The 19106-nt window shown below is 33.4% G+C and overlaps 1 protein-coding gene across 6 annotated transcripts in view; it reads right to left on the bottom strand.

Moving 5' to 3' along the window:
- EVI5 (ecotropic viral integration site 5) overlaps positions 1-19106 on the bottom strand; it is a 197672-nt gene that overhangs the window by 98847 nt on the left and 79719 nt on the right. For all 6 annotated transcript variants that reach the window (XM_036236430.1, XM_036236426.1, XM_036236431.1 and 3 more), the window contains 5 exons: positions 18729-18803; positions 13137-13262; positions 11571-11714; positions 10541-10630; positions 10344-10441 (listed from right to left, as the gene is read on the bottom strand). In XM_036236430.1, coding sequence (XP_036092323.1) covers positions 10344-10441; positions 10541-10630; positions 11571-11714; positions 13137-13262; positions 18729-18803 — 533 coding nt within the window. The remainder of the gene's footprint in view (positions 1-10343; positions 10442-10540; positions 10631-11570; positions 11715-13136; positions 13263-18728; positions 18804-19106) is intronic.

Raw genomic sequence — 19106 nt, forward strand, 5'->3', positions numbered from 1 at the left:
TTGTACTGGCTTTGGTATCAGGGTAATGCTGGCCTCATAGAAAGTTAGGAAGTTGTCCCTTCTCTTCCACTTTTTGAAAAAGTCTGAGAACTGATATTAGCTCTTCTTTAAATTTTTGGTAGAATTTACCAGTGAAGGCAACAGGTAAAGAAAGGGCTTTTCTTGTCAAGAGACCTTTGATTACTGATTCAATATCTTTACAAGTTATAGGTCTATTCAGATTTTCTATTTCTTTGAGATTTAGTCTTGACAAATAAAAGCTAGGACTGATTGCTTGCAATTTTTTAATCTTAAAGGTACCCTTGAGCCTCTCTATATATTACCCTCCTGCCTAAAATGCCCTCCCCTTCTCTTCACCTGACCAACATCTACTTACCCTTATAAACAGCAAAAAGAGTGAAATTTTTAAAACCAGATGATGTCACTTTTCTCAAAATTCTCTAATAGTTTTCCTTCAGACTTAGAATATAATTCTGGCCCCTGAGGAGGCCAACAATATCCAGTAGAAATTCTGAAAATGTTCTATATTTGTGCTCTCCAATACATGTAAGTGACTAATAAGCATTTGAAATATGGTTAATGTAATTGATGAAGTAAATCTTCACTTGTATTAAATAGCCACATGACTAATAAGCATTTGAAATATGGTTAATATAATTGATGAAGTAAATCTTTACTTGTATTAAATTTAAATAGCCACATGCAGGTAGTGGCTACCACATAGAACAGCACAGCTTTAAAAACTCCTATATCCCCACATATCAGACTTCATTGCCCACCACACTCTTATTCGCTTATATTAGTTACACTGGTATTCTGCTGTTCCTTAAACTTATCAGTCACATTCTTGCCTCAGGCATATTTACTATTCTTTCTGTGTGAAATACACTTCCCCAAGATAATCATATGGCACTCTCTTTCACTTCTCTCAGGTGCCTGCTCAAATGGCACCTTGCCAGTCTGTGTGCCCTATCCTTGAGTGCTCTATCTAAAATAGTATACCATCACTCTATGTCCTTCATCCTGCTTTGTTTTTCCATCAAGGCACTTTCAAGGATTGATTTTATATAGTATATTTGTTCTGTGTCAGTTTTGTGCACTTTTATAAGTTTCACACAGAAGGGACTTCCTGTTGTAGTCATTGTTTAAAACCCAGCACTCAGAAACATAAGTTCCTTGAAAAGATATTCTGGTATCATCTCTTTAAAAAAAAAACAAACTGAATCTTCAGCCTCCACCATCCCTTTATCCAACCATGTCAGCGATCTAATTTTTTTCCTCATGTACCTGCTAAAATAATGTTTCCCCTTATACATTTTAAGACTTCTGGAAATGTTTTACCTGAAGCGTATATAGTTGCAAAGAATGTAATTTATATGTGCTTTAAGTTTTTTCTACTAAAACTTTAAATGAGATTTAGTCTCATTTAATTTATAAATAATGTCTGTTCTGTAACCTAAGAGGCAAAGGCAGTTATTGCTATTGAACCAATGAGTCAAATTATATTTACTTTGTCATTAAAGTCTGCCTTTATTTTTCAACTCAAATAAAATACATGTTAATACTTGTCCCCATAATCACCACTCTATTTTCAATTCTAATTATAAGAAAGATAAGACAGCTTTGCCAAGCATTTGTTAGCTGGACAAAATAAAAAGCTGCTCTATTCAATTTTTCTGACTTTGCTTTCTCAGGGGACGCTCCCTCTGGAGCAACACATTCTAAAACTGTCACTTTTGTCTGATACCCCAGTGATTTTTATATCCCAAACTAATGTACTATTGTAATAACTGGATTATAACAGGTTTATCTTTCTTTTATAAAGTGGTAGAAGGCAGACTGCAAAGGGGAAAGGTGAAAAGGAGAAGCAAGACACCTCTATCATAGGAATGTTATCAAGGAGATAAATGTGAGGAAAGAATATAGATGAATATTGATAATCTAGTCACCATATTCTGACCCTCAACAGATTGTATGCAGTTTAAAGATATATAAGTTTCATATCTCTTATATGTTATATTAAGAACCTCCTATATTGGCATCTATCAGGCTGTAATTGTAACGAGCTATTTACTTTTCTATTCTGCAACCCTCCAATCTACAGGAAACTTGATCTTCTTCAGAGTGAGGTCCAAGTCTAACTTCATTACATATTCCAAGAGTGGTACTTTGTAGAAATGGAAGAGACTCATTTTTTAATACTGATAAAAAACTACTAACCAAATATATATAAACAACTACTAACCACTAAGAAGTAGTCAATGCAGTAAGAAGTAGACACTGCAATAGAAAAGGGACAAACAGAAGAAAAACATGAGACCAATTAACATATGAAAAGATGCTTACTCTTATTAATAATTAGGAAAATATGAATTAAGTCCAAAATGAGATATATTTTATACTTACTAGTTGGCAAAAGTTAAGAATAATCAAGTGTTAATGATGAAGCAGAACAATAAGAACGCTTATAATACATTGCTGTATGAAATTATAATACAGAACACTTTGGCAAATTTCGTAATGTTGAACATGACCTGCCCTGCAGTCTACTAACAGGAATAGGAATGGGTTCCTAACTATTCATCATAGAAAATTCCCACACAAATAATCATAGCGTTTTAATAGCATGACAGCAAATGAACAAATCTGGAATGTCTAAAATGGCCATCCAGGAAAATGGAAACATTAAGGCAGATTCACTCAATGGAATATTATACAGCAGTGAAAATTAATGAACTGCAGCAACACAAAAAATCTAATAAATTGTACCCTCATAATGTCAATCGATAAACTCAAGTCGCAGATGACTATATACAGCAATGATACAATTTTCATAACACTCAAATATAAGCATAACTACTTATCTATGTAGTGGGACTATTTTTAAAAAGCAAGAAAATCAATGATGGATCAAAAATTCAGAATAGCGGGGGAGCATTTAGTCTATGTGATGGGTTCATAAGCATTTGTTTTATTGTTATGCTTCATAACTTAAGAACATATTATATATTCTTTTCTGTTTATCAAGCATGTTATAAATAATGTCTTGTATGTATTTTAAAAAGGGCCCTTAAATGGCACATTAAACTAAATGGACATAATCAATATTTACAAACCTTTCCATCCCAAAACAATAGAATATACATTCCTCTCAAGTGCACATGGAATATTCTCAAGGACAGACCTTATGTTGGAGGCACAAAACTAGTCTTAGTTAATTTAAAAAAACTGAAATCTGACCAAGCATATTTTCTGACCACGACAGTAAAAAACTCAAAATTAACCATAAGAAGAAAGCTGGAAAAACTACATATATGTGGATATTAAACAACATACTACTGAACAACTATTGGGTCAAAGAATAAAGGAAGAGATCAAAAGATACATAAAGACCAATGAAAATGACAATACAACATATCAAAATATGAAGGCTGCAGCAAAAGCAGTTATAGAAGTGAAGTTCATAGCATTACCGACTTCAAAAAACAAGAAAAATCTCAAATTAACAATCTTAAAAGAACTAGAAAAAGAACAAACAAAGGCCAAAGTCAGTAGAAGGAAAGAAAAATTAGAGCAGAATTAAATGAAATAGAGAAAAAAAGATAATAGAAAAAAATTAATAAAACAAAGAGTTGGTTCTTCGAAAATAAAATTGACAAACCTCTGGATAGACTCACTAAGAGAAAAAGAGAAAAGACTCGAATAAATAAAATCAGAAATGAAAGAGAAGTTACAACAGATACCACAGAAATACAAAGGATTATACAAGAATATTACAAAAGGCTATATGCCACCAAATTCAATAACCTAGAAGATATGGACAAATTCTTAGAATATATAACCTTCCTAGACTGAACCCAGAAGAACTGGAAAACCTAAATTGACTGACAACAGTAAGGAAACTGAAAGTCATCAAAAAGCTCCCCCCAAAACGGAAGTCCAACACCAGATGGCTTCATTTGTGAATTCTACCAAACATTCAAAGAAGATTCAATATCTATCCTTCTCAAAATCTTCCAAAAAACCAGAGGGAATACTTCCTACCTCATTTTATCTCTTTATCTCTTTATCTCTTTATCTCTCTCTCTCTCTCTCTCTCTCTCTCTTTCTCGATACAGGCCAATATCTGTAATGAACATAGATGCAAAAATCCTAAACAAAATAACAGCAAATTAAGTACAATACATTAAAAAGATAATACATCACAATCAAGTGGGGTTCATTCCAGAGATGTGAAGATAGTTCAATACACAAAAATCAATCGATGTGATATATCACATTAACAAAAGATTAAAATCATATGATCATATCAATAGACTAAGAAAAAGCATCTGACAAGATACAACATCCATTTATGATTAAAACATTCAATGAAATTGGTATAGAAAGAAAATACCTCAATATAATAAAGGCCATATATAACAAACTCTCGGCTAATATCATAGTTAATGGTGAAAGAAAAACTAAAAGCTTTTCATCTAAGATCCAGAACAAGACAAAGTTGCCCGCTCTTACCACTGTTATTCAACATAGTACTGGAAGTCCTAGCCAAAGTAATCAGACAAGAGAAAGAAGTAAAAGGTATACATATGGGAGTGAAAAAGTAAAACTGTCACTATTTGCAGATGATGCTGTTCCATATATAGAAAACCCTAAAGACTCCACCAAAAGAATATTAGAAACGATAAATATACAGTAAAGTTGCAGGACACAAAATCAATGTACAAAAATCCATTGTATTCTTGCATATTAACATTAAAATATCAGAAAATGAAATGAAAACAATCTCATTTGCAACTGCAACAGAAAGGATAAAATACCTAGGAATAAACTTAAAGGGTGTGAAGGATTTATACACTGACAAATACAAGATACTGCTGAAAGAAACTGAAGAAGACACAAAGAAACGCAAAGATACTATGTGTTCAAGGATTAGAAGAATCAACATAGTTAAAATGGCCGTTTTACCTAATGTAATATACAGATTTAATGTAATCATCAAATTCCCAGCAGTTTTCAAAGAAATAGAACAAAAATCATCAAATTTGTATGGAATCACAAAAGACCCTGAACAGCCAAATCAGAGAAAAGAATAAAGCCAGAGGTATCACATTCCCTGATTTCAAATTATACTATAAAAAACTACAGTATTCAAAACAGTATGATACTGGCAATAAAACAGATATACAGACCAATGGAATATAATTGAGAGCTCAGAAATAAACCCATACATTTATGGGTAAATAATTTTTAACAAAAGAGCCAAAAATATACAATGGAGAAAGGAAAGCCTCTTCAATAAATGGCACTGGAAAAACTGGAAAGTCACGAGCAAAACAATGAAACTAGACTGCTATTTGACACCATTCACAAAAATTAACTCAAGAGAGATTAAAGATGAATAAAATACATAGAAGAAAACATCAGTACTAAATTTATGGACCATGGTCTCAGAAGAGTTTTTGTGAACTGAACCCCAAAGGCAAGGAAAGTAAAAGTAAAAATAAATAAATAGGACTACATCAATCTAAAAAGCTTCTGCATAGCAAAAGAAACGATCAACAAAACAAAAGGGCAACCAACAGAATAAGAAAAGATATTTGCAAATGTTATCTCCAATAAGGGGCTAAAATTCAAAATATGTAAAGAACTCATACAACTCAACAAAAAACAACAATTTAATTAAAAATGGGCAGAAGACCTCGAGACATTTTTCCCAAGAAGATATACATATGGCCAACAGATATATTAAAAGATGTTCAACTTCACTAGCTATAAGGGAAATGCAAATCAAAATCACAATGAAACACCACCTCATACTTGCTATCAATAAGACAAGAGATAACAAGTGTTGGAGAGGATGTGGAGAAACCGCTGATGGGAATGTAACTGGTACAGCCTCTCCAGGAAATAGTTAGAGGTTCCTCAAAAAAAAAACAAGAATATGACCCAGTAATCCCTCTTCTGGGTATCTACATGTAAACTGAAAACACTTATTCGTAAAGATACATGTACTCCTATTTTCATTGTAGCATTACTCATAATAGCCAAGACCTAGAAAAATCTAAGCATCCTTTGACGAACAACTGGATAAAGAAGATGCGGTAAATATATACAAAGAAATACTACTTGGCTATAAAAAATGATGGAATTTTGTCATTTGTGACAACATGGACAGATCTTGAGAGTATTATGCTAAGAGAAATAAGTCAAACGGAAAAAGAAAAGGAGAAGAATCATGTGAACAACAAATGAACAACAGTATGGTGATTACTGAAAGGGAAAGGGCGTTGAGGGGAGGATGAAAAGGGTAAAAAGGGGTCTAATTTATGGTGACTAAAGGAGACTAGATTTGGGCTGATGAGAACGCAATGCAATATACAGATGATGTCTTTATAAAACTGTATACCTGAGACATATAATGTTATTAACCAAGGTTACCCTAATAAATTTAATTAAAAATAAAAAAATAAATAAAGTGGAAGAAGTGATTACCTGCATCCAAAGTTAATAGTTAGAAATAAACATCATCTATTTGATTTGCAACTGGGAAACAATTATTTCTTAACATCTCAGCTACTACCACCCTAAGCCAAACTTTCATTATTCTCTAGTCTGAATTATTTCAATAGTTCACTAACTCCTCTCCCTGAACAAACCCTGACCTTAGCTCCTCCAATGTCTATTTTCCGTACAGCAGCTAATGTAGTTCTGTTAAAATGTTAAGTCCTTCCTCTGCTCTTACTAAAAATAAAAACAAAAATCTATCCCAAGGGCTACAAAACCCCGTTACCTCTCCATCTTGTTTTTCTATCTCTCTCCATTTGGCCCACTCTACTCCCACGATCCCGGCCACATGATGTTCATCAAATATGCCAAGCACACCTCTGTTGCCAAGCCTTTGCACTGCTTGTCCTCTTATGTCTGGAAAGCTCTCTGAGTTATCTGAATGACTTGCCTTTTATTTCTATTAGGTCTCTACTTAAATGCCACCATTTAAGAAAGGCCTTTGCCCACCACTGTACTTAAAAAAAAAAATATCACCCACCTGTTATTCCCTAGCCTCCTTATAAAGATCGTCTTTCTTCATAGTACTTATTGCCACCTGACATGTAATTTTAATTTCTGCCTCTCTACACACACACTAGGAACATAAATTTCATGAGATTAAGGATTTTGTCTATTTGGTTCAGTATTTTACTTTTAGCACCTAGAGCAATGTCAGCATGTACTGAATGCACAAAAAAATATTTATTTAAATGAATTTTAAAAAAGATTTCAAAAAACTGTAGTTTTAGTGTAAGAGTAAGGGCAGATACCAGTTTACAAGGGGTTAAAAAATAGTTGAGACATTGCTATGAAGTCATGTTTATTCTCCAATATTTTCTATCTATGTCCACTGAAAGATCCTTAAAGTTTGAAACTCTAAATAATAGTGAAGACCTCTCACACCTGATTTTGTTCTCTAAATACTACTCACTAAAAGAAATTAATGTGCATAATGAGGCTTTCTTGTTTTGTTTCTAAAACAAGAAAGTGTTTATGGACCAAAAGAGTCATGTTTAAAAAGACATACAAGCCATCTGAAAAGGGCTTTGTCAGCCAAAACTGAGACTATCCAAACAAAAATAATGACTATATTAGCTTAAAGCATGTTGAATATAATTCCATAAGTCCATAATAATGCCGCGGCTTAAAAAAAAAGAATAATTTAAAAGAGCACCACTTCTATTAACTCTCTTCTCTGGATACTGGTAATTAAAGAGAAATAATGAAGCATTTATTTCTGTTTCCAGTAAGGTGAAAAGTTAGTTCCAGTTAATGAAAAAAGTGTTAATAAAGAAAGCTAACTAATAAATGTTATTAGAAAATTATAATTTTGTTATTCCAAATGGAATAATTTAAACATGAAAGCATCATTACCAAATGGATGCTAAAGCTATTTAGGTGAAAGGTCATGATGAACTATATACTCATGGTGCCCAAGTATCAATTATAGATTACTGAATGGTTATAAGGAAGAATGGGTATAATAAAAAAAAATCTGTCATTAGTTTAATGCAGTCACCAGTCATGGCATCATAATAAAAGTGTGACAGATAGACGTTACACATTTCTTTAGGTGAATATGAAGTACACAGTATCGTTTATTAAGTATTCTTGCCAAAAATGTTTGTGCTTAATCTAATTAAACCTTTCAATTTAGCTCCTAGTTTACAGAAAACAAGGGACACAGAAGTTAAATGACATCAAGATGATTAGACAAGTCCTTAAAACTGGATATTCTCCATATAACTATCTCTTCTACAAGACAGTATATTAAAAAGAGGATTTGGAGTAGGCAGTGCTGATCTAAATTAAAAGAAATATAAGCAAATAGCTGAATGAAATGTAATTAATGGTAAAAGACATTTTTGGCACAACTGGGGAAATTTGAACATGCACGGGTTATTAGACAGTATCATGTAATTATTGTTAAGTGGTATAAGCAAGTGGTAAGGGAGGCAAATGCCTTTATATTACAGAGAAGAATACTGTGGTATTAAGGAGTAAAATGTCATGATTTCTACAATTTACTCTGAAATACCTAAGAAAGAAAATACATGGAGGAAATATGACAAAATATTAACTCTTAAACCTAGATGATAAGCATATGGATAGTTCTTTATTATTCTAGTCTCTATTTTTCCATATAGTTAAAAAATGTCACAGTTGAATAAAAGGCTGCAGAAATATGATCTGGAGCTAATGAGTATAAACTATTCTTTCCTTCACAGTCAAGCTTCATAAAAGGAAAATGGAATGCTATATTGAGGAAGGCTCTGCTTTTGTTGCTTTTAAGTGAGAACTCAAAAATGCCTTCCCATGCTGACAAAAATCAGCAATAGAAAGAGGGGCCAAAGATAAAAAACAAGACATAATTAATGGAGCAAGGACCTAAAAGAGACAGGAAAAACATCCTGTATTCCAATTTAGCATTATAAAGGAACAGAAACAGAAAAGGAAAGAAGAAAAATATGGCTGTCTGTTAAGCTGAAAAAAAGTTTAGAGAGTTTGGAGGTATACTTATTCAGACCAGAGGAGGGCTATTAGACATCAGGCTAGGGATCCTGACAAAGCAGAACAGAGATAATATGAGTAAAGGAGTGATGAAAGAATCAGAGGGTAAGGAGTTTGATAAGTAGTAGAACTAAAATTTCAGAAATAGGATTATACTGGTAATAAATAAGAGCTAAAAGGAGAATCTGTTATCTGTTCTCTATTAGTCTTTTCTAAAGTTAAATAAATTCTCTTTCTGGCTATTGTGATTTAAATGTGGTTTTATCAAAAGGTGGAAATTGAGATGGCTCCTTAAAAATTTTTATCAGAGCAAAGATCAGTTTTTTGGTCTATTTCGTCTCAACATGCTGGTGTAACGTGCTTGGTTATTAGAAATTTCACAAGCAATTTATTAATAACAGTTGAGGTTCATAAATTTACTTGTTTTGGCAACTAATTTTAATAACATAATTCTCACTCATATTTTCATATATATTTTTCTGGAGTAGGAACATCCATAGGAGTATGTCCTATGTGTTAATGTAATTTTGTGTTGCAGCAGCAAAGATATTGAGAACTACTAGCATATAGTACTGCTATCATTTTAAAGCATCTTATAACCATAGAAACTAATGTCAGGAATGCTAACTATGACCTCAGGCTAGGATTTATTTAAGTACTAAAAGCTAGAAAAATAAGAGCTGTCATTATTAATTAACACTTTTACCATATTTCAAAAACTGGTATTTATAAGCCAAGAATAATTATCTTGAATTTTAGTGAAATACACGCGCGTGTGTGTGTGCGCGCGCGCACACGTACCACGAAAAGTTTCATTAGAAAGTAATACACAGTAAGTAAAAATTCAAGTTCTTAAACTATAAGTCATGCCTTTCTTGCTGGTTATGCTAATCTTAAATTTAAGTGACACTCTGGGATCGATCAACTGAGAGGAAAAGAATGTCAGCAAGATAGACCACACCATAAAAGTGGTTTTTAAAACAATAGCACACTCACAAATATGTATAAACTTACCAGGTTCCTAACTAATTCTAATCAATGTAGAGTGGGAAGGGGGAGTGTTAAAGGTAATCCACAATGGTGCCATGTACTGCTAATAAGGACGGTATGAAATTTTAATATTAAACTTGTTATATTGAAACCGTTATTACCAAATAAAATAGCACAGTTCTATAAACTGAGGAAGAAAACTGCACTTATTAGAATGTTTTGGAACTTCTATTTAATTTCCTATATCCTTCAACAAATCTCTATAACTGAAAATCAAAATATAAAATACTTACTTTTTCATTTTTTTTGAGTTATACTTGACTTGGTAAGCTGCCTGGATTAGTTTGTCTGGACCACCATCAAACTGATGAGGGATGACCTTCTGAAAGTGCTAAGAAACAATAAAAGACAAACGTAAGAACTACTTAGTGCCATTTATTAACTAATTAATAATAAAATATAAAGACATTTGAGAAATGTACTGACTTACCTGTAACATCCCTTCCATGTCAAGTTGTATCAGTTCTGCTTGATTCATTTGAAGAAGTGCTAATCCTACTCGAAACACTATTTCTAAACCCTGAGGAAAGAAATTATATAAAGCCAAGTCTGTCTCACTCTCAATCAACAAAAACTAATCATTCAAAAGGATAACAGGGTAAATACTTAGGGATCTGAACTAGAAGTTGGCTTACATTTTGTGTAAAGAGTCGGATAAAAATATTTTAGGCTTGCTAGGCCATGTGGTTGCAGTCACAAATACTCAACTCTACCATTGTAGCCCCCAAACCAACAAACACATCAATAAATGGACATGGCTGTGCTCTGAGAAAATTTTATTTACAAAAACATGTGGAAGGACTAGTGTTTGGTCCTTTGATTTGGCATGCAAACCAGTACACATATCATAGTTTGCTGGCTCCAGACTAATTTAGGTAGGTAACACAAATTAACCTTCCCAAGATGTAATTAGTAAAAATTAATAATACTTTCAGGTGGTATCTATCAATGGTCACCTATTCTTACTTTCCTACGTTTGCATCCAAAACATAGAAGACAAAGGATCACTGATACATGTCAATGACAATTAAGAGGACTACCTGGAATGTGTTGGTGGAATAGAAAAACTTAATTATAGTTATTATTTCTAGCTCTTTGGATAACAGATGCATTGCAACATATTAACTATAAAGCAAATTTTACTTCACTAATTCTCACTAAATCAATAGGAGGTAATATAGAAGTTTAAAAGTGTAGGCTCCAGATTTTGATTGCCTAGATTTGAATCCTGGTTACTATACCACTAATGTGCTAAGTGTCCATAGACAAGCTAGCTACTTGTCTCGGCTTCCTCATCAATCAAATGGGAAAATGTACAGTACCTGATAAGATGTTAGAGGTTTAAATGAGATTATCCTGTGTAAACAGTTTAGCAAGGGACATATGGGTCTCCTTTATTTTCTCATTGTCTTGTTCTAATTAACCTAATGGTTCCATGTGCAGTCTGCCCATTAGCTTACCTCAGACATAAAGATATCAAATATTCTTGTTGCAATTGGTAGTGGAAAGGTTGTAAGAAAGATAGTCAGAAACCAGGATGATGCATACATTGAGGTATGAAAACTCTGAGACTGAAAATGTACAAAGAGCTCTGGAAGATGCTCCTAAAGAAAAAAAATGAATTAGTTAAAACATGGTAAAACTGATGATTTTAAACCAGGTCACTATACCAAACACAAAGACAACATGAGGCATCATATGGAAAAGTTAAGATGTAGAAATTAATACATTCAGGATAGTGGTTAATATCTGGGAAGGGAAGAAGGGGGAAACAAATGTGAAATTAGAACTTTGGCTGTATATATAACTTTTGATTTACTAATGAAAAAAATTAAAGCAAGTTAAGTAAAACTTTTTTATTGGTTTAATCTTATTGGTGGGTAGATAATTTCTATAAATTATAGTATTTCAAAAAATTTTTTACAAAGAAAAGAAATGCTATGTTGAAATACTTTCAAGTGCTATCTATCATTGATAGGTGTATCCTTACCAAGGGAAACACCAAGGATAAGTATATCCTTACCTTCCTACCTTTTCATCCAAATACATGATTTAGCAACTCTAGTAATTCAAAACATAAATGACACTAACTGAAAATAAACCAAGAAAATTTAAAGGTTGATAAAAACAAGTTTATTATTTCAGAAAAAAAATTTAAGAATCATCTTAACATTTACTTTGTCTTTTTCTTTAAGATATAAGAAAATTTTGCATATCCCCTTTCTCCCACCATACATAGAAAACACAGAGTATTTAAAAATTCCTGTGGGTAAGGCTGCCAAGAAAAAGGAGATTTGTAAAAATGGCTCTGGTGTCAGCTGAAACATTAACCTATATTCTTAAATTCTGCTTATCTAACTGATATTTAAGTAAATGAGAATATTTATACCATTATTTTACAGGACAATAAACTTACTTATACATAAAATATGTAAATCAAATCCAGAAGGTGTGTTTCACTTAATTTTGATTCCTTTCCTTTTCTCTTCACCCTTGAGCAATCACTAGACTCTGAGTCTTAAACCAGCAACATAAAAGGATGGAAACATTTTTTTAAAAGATTACAGGCAGGCAAAATGTGAGATTAAAAAGGGAAAGACAGGAAAGAGGATTGAAAGAGACAGAAGAGACAGTCTCAAAGGAAATGAACTGATGTCAGTGTCCTAATGCCATGTGCTCCTGTAAGAGAATAATCTACGTAACGATAACAGGATACAATAGAGCATAATGAGGAAACTCATGCATTCAGGCAATAGGGTTATGACATATTTGGCATATACGCTTCAGGTTTGAATATAAAAACTGCCATCAAATTCCAGACTGATAGTGTAGATATCTGCAGACAGTGCCTAAATGAAAAGTAGGTATAAGTTGTATGTTAGCCAACCAATAAATAAAAATTATCATGTGATAATTTTCCCAACTGCTTTAATGCCTTTAACATTAAATTTGCTTAGCTGTCACTAAAACCGAGACAATAAAAAATATAAAGGCAATATGCCTTTTTGTTAACACTACATTTTTACCTGAATCATGCATTCAAACTGGTACATACAGAGGCCCAATTCTGCCATACTTGGTTTAAAAAGTTCACGAAGTCTATAATCTTGCATTAATTTAACAAATACACAGAAAGCTTCTTCTTCTGGCATCTACATTAGGGGAAAAAGCAACACAGGTTAATGTTCTCTGATATAGAAAATAACTAAAGTATATTTAAACTAAGTACCCATCCAACTATAACCACTGTTCTGGGTGGCCATGTGATACAATGTTAAGAGCAACAGACTAGAAATCAGTAGGTTCTAATCTCCCATGTCTATCACAGAGATTGAGAACTCAGACTACTCTAACAATCTCTGATACTGCCTTACTTGCCTAATTCATCAATTTAACTAACAAATATTCATTTAGAGCCAGAATTTCCTAGTAGGGGGAGATAGATAGAATAAATCAATTAATATACATCACGTGGTGATGAGTGCTATGGAAATAAAACAAAGTAGGGTAAAAGGGAATGTTGGGAGATACGCTATTTATATAGGTAGGTCAGGTAAAGTACCTTACTAAGGTAACATTTGAACAGAATACTGAAGAAAGTAAAGGGTGAAACTGAGGAAACAGTCCTAGGAGAATAATACAAAGGACTTGAAATGGAATCAAGATTGGGATGCTCAAGGAACAGCAAATAGGGGACTAAATTAGGAGTAATGTCGCAAGTGGTGGTTAGGTTATGGAGGAGAAATAAGAGGGAACCAAAGCACATAGGGCTTTGGAGCCACTGTAAGGACTTGAACTTTTACCTGAAGTGAAATGGGAAGCTTTTTGAAGGTTCTGAGCAGAAATGGTACAGTGTAAGGGTTAAAAGAACTTGTAAAATAAGTTTTCCAAAGAATCCACAATTGGGATTTAAAGGTACCAATTTCACATTTTATGTGTAACTCAGAAAATTATATCAAATAAGATAATGAATGTAAAAGCTCTGTAAAGAGCTATAGATATTCATATTTAAGCAAATAACTATCTAAATTATTAAGTCATCTTTCTCAAAACAATAAAATTTTCTAATGCTCATTCACTCACATTATACCAATCAAAAGAGAAAACCTCAAAGGATCTCTAGGCATTCTTCTTACTAAAGACTGCTTCTAATAACAATACATTTTTCCTGGCCTTGACATAACCATGACAGGAGTCAAGAGTTACTCTTGGCAAAACCTGTACTTCTTTCCTTCCTCCCAACACACACAGCCACAATTCTGCCTTGGAAACTGTCCTTATTAATCCTATCAAGTCCTACAGCCCAATATCCCAGAACTCTCATTGCTCCTCTAATCTAATCCCACTTCCAACCTTCCCAAAACCTTTTCCATGGCACTTTCGGGAACTCATAATTTGCCATCAAAAAAGATCCTAACTATATTCTCAATCTCTTTATTAAAGGTTCCTTCATCTTCTTCCTCTGATATCTGGCTCTCCTCTAAGGTAGCTGTTTTCCCTCCCACAGCACTGGAAGAAGCTAGGGGGTAGAGAGGTAAAAGTCTGAGTCCTCCTTGAATCTCATCGCCACTTCCACACCATTAATTCCTCTTTTTTGCAGCATCTACAAACCTCTGGGGTTCACCCCCACGAACCCCATTCACTTTCATGTAGATTAATTCCCTAGACTGCCACCTCTTTGACTCCCTTTGCTCCAATGACCCTAGCAAGCAGTTATGAGTTCAGGCTCTAGAGCCACACCACCTAAGGTTCAAATGCTTAACAGCTATGTGAACTTCAGCAAACTATTTAACCTTTCTGATGCTCAGTTTCATCATCTATCAAATGGGTAAAATAAAAGTACTTTACAGGGATGCAATGAAGATTAATACACATAAAGTATTTATAATGATCTGACCTTGTAGACCTATCGTTCATTTATACAACACTAACTTTTCTGTTTCCAACTCTCTCCTGTGCTTACGCGGCTGTTACACGTATTCACTCACTTAAATCCACAATTACTTTGTCTTTCTGTCTCTCAGTTATAATTCCAACCGCAAAATTCCACCCTTGGATAACTAGAACGACATTTAGGCAGCAGGAAGTGGCTGGGTAAAAATAAAATAAAACGAAACAAAAAAAAGTAACCACGTTGGCTGGCCCCACTCTGAATTCAGGACCACTAATCTCAGTGGATCCTAAATACTGTCTGGTATACTTTATTTCCCTAATTCAATCACTCTCATTCTAGACCATTTTAAACTTTCTTCTCTGTCCTCAAGCTTCCAACACTACCTCCCCACTCATCTCTAAGCTAATGACCTTGTTTGTTAATTCAATTTTTTTTTAATTTATTTATTTTTATAGTGACATTGGTTAATGAAATCCAATAAGTTTCAGCTGTACACTTTAACAGTAAGGCATATTATCTATTTACACTGTGTGTTCACCTCCCATAGTTAGATTTCTTTCTGTCACCACATATTTGACCCCTTTACCCCATCCACCTCCTACCTCCACCCCCACCCCTTACCTCCTACCTCCTACCTTCTGGTAACCACTAGTCTATAGTCCATATTCATGAGTCTCTGTTTGTCCTGTTCATTTGTTGCTTCTAAGTTTATATTCCACATATAAGTGGCATCATGTGATTTTCAACTTTTTCTGTCTGGCTTATTTCACTTAGCATGATTATCTTGAGGTCCATCCACGTTGTTGCAAATGGCAATATTTCATCTCTTCTTATGGCTGAGTATCAATTTTTTTTTTAATGTAAGCAATTAAAAGAGAATTTTCCTATTCTCACACTACCAAATCTACCACCCTACCTGCATCCGTACCCATTTTTACAGCTTCTAGTCTCCCTCTTCCATCTATCAGCCTGGAACTTTTCCCCAATTCCTATCTCATATTTCCAACTGGCCACTGAACATCTCCATTTTGATGTCCAACCACATCTCAAATCACACTAATTAATTTCCTACTCTGCCATTCCTTGCCTCCAACTTCTCAAAAATCTTATGAGTTATCACTAACTTCTTCCTCTTTTACTCTATATCCAATCTACTAGTAAATCCTGTTGGCTCTATATTAAAAGTATTTCAAGAATCAATCATTTCTCATCATAATACTTAGTCCAAATAACATCAAGAGAGTAGCACATCGTCTGGATAATTACAAGAGCTCCCTCACTGGTCACTCTGCTGCTTCCCTTGTACTTCCTTCCAACAGTCTATTCTCCATACAGCATGGAGCTGCAAGAGTGATCCTTTCAAATCATGATTTAGATCATTTCACTCCACTGCTCAAAACAAAAAGTCATGCTAGTGGCTTCCCATATCCTCAAAAAAGCCAAAATCTTTACAAGGTTCTACATGATGTAACCCCTAACCACTTCTCCAGCCCCATATCCTACCATTACCATCCCCTTTCCACTTTTCCCCCAATCCCTCACTTCAGTCAGTCATGGTGAGAATGAATTAATCTCCCTTTTCTGTTAAAAGAATTTCTTCTCTTCTGAACATATCAAAAAATGTTTCATTCCTCTCTTCTCTACAATAGCATTGATGAACTGGGGGAGGTTTAAAAAATGGTGATATTTTAAAAAATAAGATGAAGTGACCAAATACAAAAAATATTATCACTGGGTCCTTCTCAATAAAATTGAAACAATGGTCACAAAGTGAAAAAGTATACACCAAGTAAAATATAAATAAGAACAATCATTCAGTTGTTTTATGGTCATTCCTTTCAGAAAGAAATCTGAACCATTAAATCTTAGAGTACTGGGACTGCTACATATTTTCTCTGTGACACTGACTTATTAAAAAATTCATGTATTTTGCAAAGGTCTACTGGGGACAATATCTACCAAATTTATAGGAATACTAAGATATATGCAAAACATATACATCCAGCACTTTTAACTATTTGAACACAACATGTACTAATTAAAGCTAATTTCCAAAAACGTTCTAAACTAGTTGTGGTAGGCAATATAGCAAAGAGGTAGGAGAATTTAAGAAACAAAGAGAGGAGCTTTTGAATCTGGTTGTACCATACTTTCTAGCTTGTGACTCTGGGGTATTAAATGATTATTATTATGGTAATATATTAGCTGCCACTGACAACATTAAGTAAATCAGTCACTGGATGAAAGTATCACTACCAGCATTGCCTGCACGCTCAGAGGAAAAAGTGTGATAGCCCCTGAGGCTACCTAAAGAGCTACCTCAGCTGTTTTAAGATTCATATCTCAAGTAGGAAAAAACTGCTCTGTAGATGCTCAATAGAAATGAGTAATGAAAGTTTATTTTGGAGCTAATATGAAAGTAAAAGGAATAGAATTATGATAAAAATCACTGGATTAATACTAGGGATGTTTGAGTTCAATAGTAAAAGGCCTACTGATACTAATCAATTACAAATTAGGAAAACCACAATTCTGCAAAAGAGCTATCAACATATCTAATTTTATTTTCCTTCGATGTATAACCTAATGTCACCTAGAAATGGACAAATGTCCTGCAAAAACAACTGGGAGCAGTTCTTATGTAACTAAAAAAAGGTAAAAAATTTATTTTTTATCATAAACCAGTGTCTCAGAAAAGAAGTGTTATATTCCCGAGCTTTAAAACTCAGGTAGAACTGTTAGAAAATTGAAGCAAAGTATCAGGAAACAACTTCTGATTCTCTACAAGGAGTTCCTCCTCTGCTTTTATCTACCATAACATGTGATCTTGGGCAAGTCACTAAACTTTTATTGCATGTCTACTGTATTGCCAAACATCATGCTTGGCTTTTACATATATTATCTTACATCACCCTCACAATGAATCTGAAAGCAGATAGTATTATCTAATTAAGGCTCAGAGAGAGAAGTTAAATAATGAAGCTCAAGTTCACAGAACGCAGCATATTAAGATGCAAAAACCAGCCTATATGAGTCAAATCAGAATATATCCAAGGTTTCTTTTCAGACCATATTTTAATCTGAGACTAAATAGAGAGTATGATGGACTTTAAAACATTTTTCAACAAGGCTGAAGAAATAACACTATATGTCATTTCTCTTCAAAGCTAAGATTATCCTGTCTCTGACTTTTGAAAACATCCCAACCAAACATACTCCAAAATAAGTAATTGCTAATAGAAATATGTATTATATCCCTAGCACAGTAAAAATGACTGAGTACCACTATTTTAGAGCCTATAACAAGCACTCAGCTCCACGACAACCAAAATTCTTATATAAATTTCCCAAGACATTGTACAGCATAAGTAAGATTTCATATCAATATGATAATCATGTCCTCCTTGGTTGGGAAATAATTACTCATTAAAAACAGACAGATGGTTAAGATTTAAAAGTAGATACAGGCTTTAGAGTAAATATTATGATCCAAATGTAGACACTAAGAAGTTGAAACTTCCTTCAGTGGCAAGATGTTACTGTATGTTATTTGCAACACTTTTAATCTTTTAAAGTGCAAACTAAATACTCCTATTTAAATTACACCTGGAGGAAAATACCCAATATCCACTTATACTTATTAAGAACAAAGATTCTTTTTAAATTCTCCAATCCAACTTTAATGAAGAGCTTAATTGAACATTTAACACTTGTACTAACTTACCTGCATGAGCAACAATCCAACTATAAAAGCACTTCCTTGACAGTAACCAACCTCACGATCCACTAAAGAATATGCCTAAAAGGTAAAAAATATTGTTCAAAATTCTTTAACATGATATATTATACCTTCCTTCTCTAAAAACCTAAAATAGTAAAACAAGTAAATGAAAGACCATTTCTCTTTTAGAAAAGCTCTTCCTTGCTTGTTGTAGATTTTGCCCTATAAATATTTAAGAAGCAAATGATTTATTACTTAAAATATCCTTTTGACAATTTCCCAATTAGAAATTGACAGCTTCTAGGGAAAAGAAAATAAAGGAATTTGTACTTTGGTAAGTAACGGAGCTTAAAACTCATTTAAAATGTATATCTGATAAAG

The sequence above is a fragment of the Rousettus aegyptiacus genome, unplaced genomic scaffold, assembly GCF_014176215.1.
Source record: "Rousettus aegyptiacus isolate mRouAeg1 unplaced genomic scaffold, mRouAeg1.p scaffold_m13_p_1, whole genome shotgun sequence".
Lineage (NCBI taxonomy): Eukaryota > Metazoa > Chordata > Mammalia > Chiroptera > Pteropodidae > Rousettus > Rousettus aegyptiacus.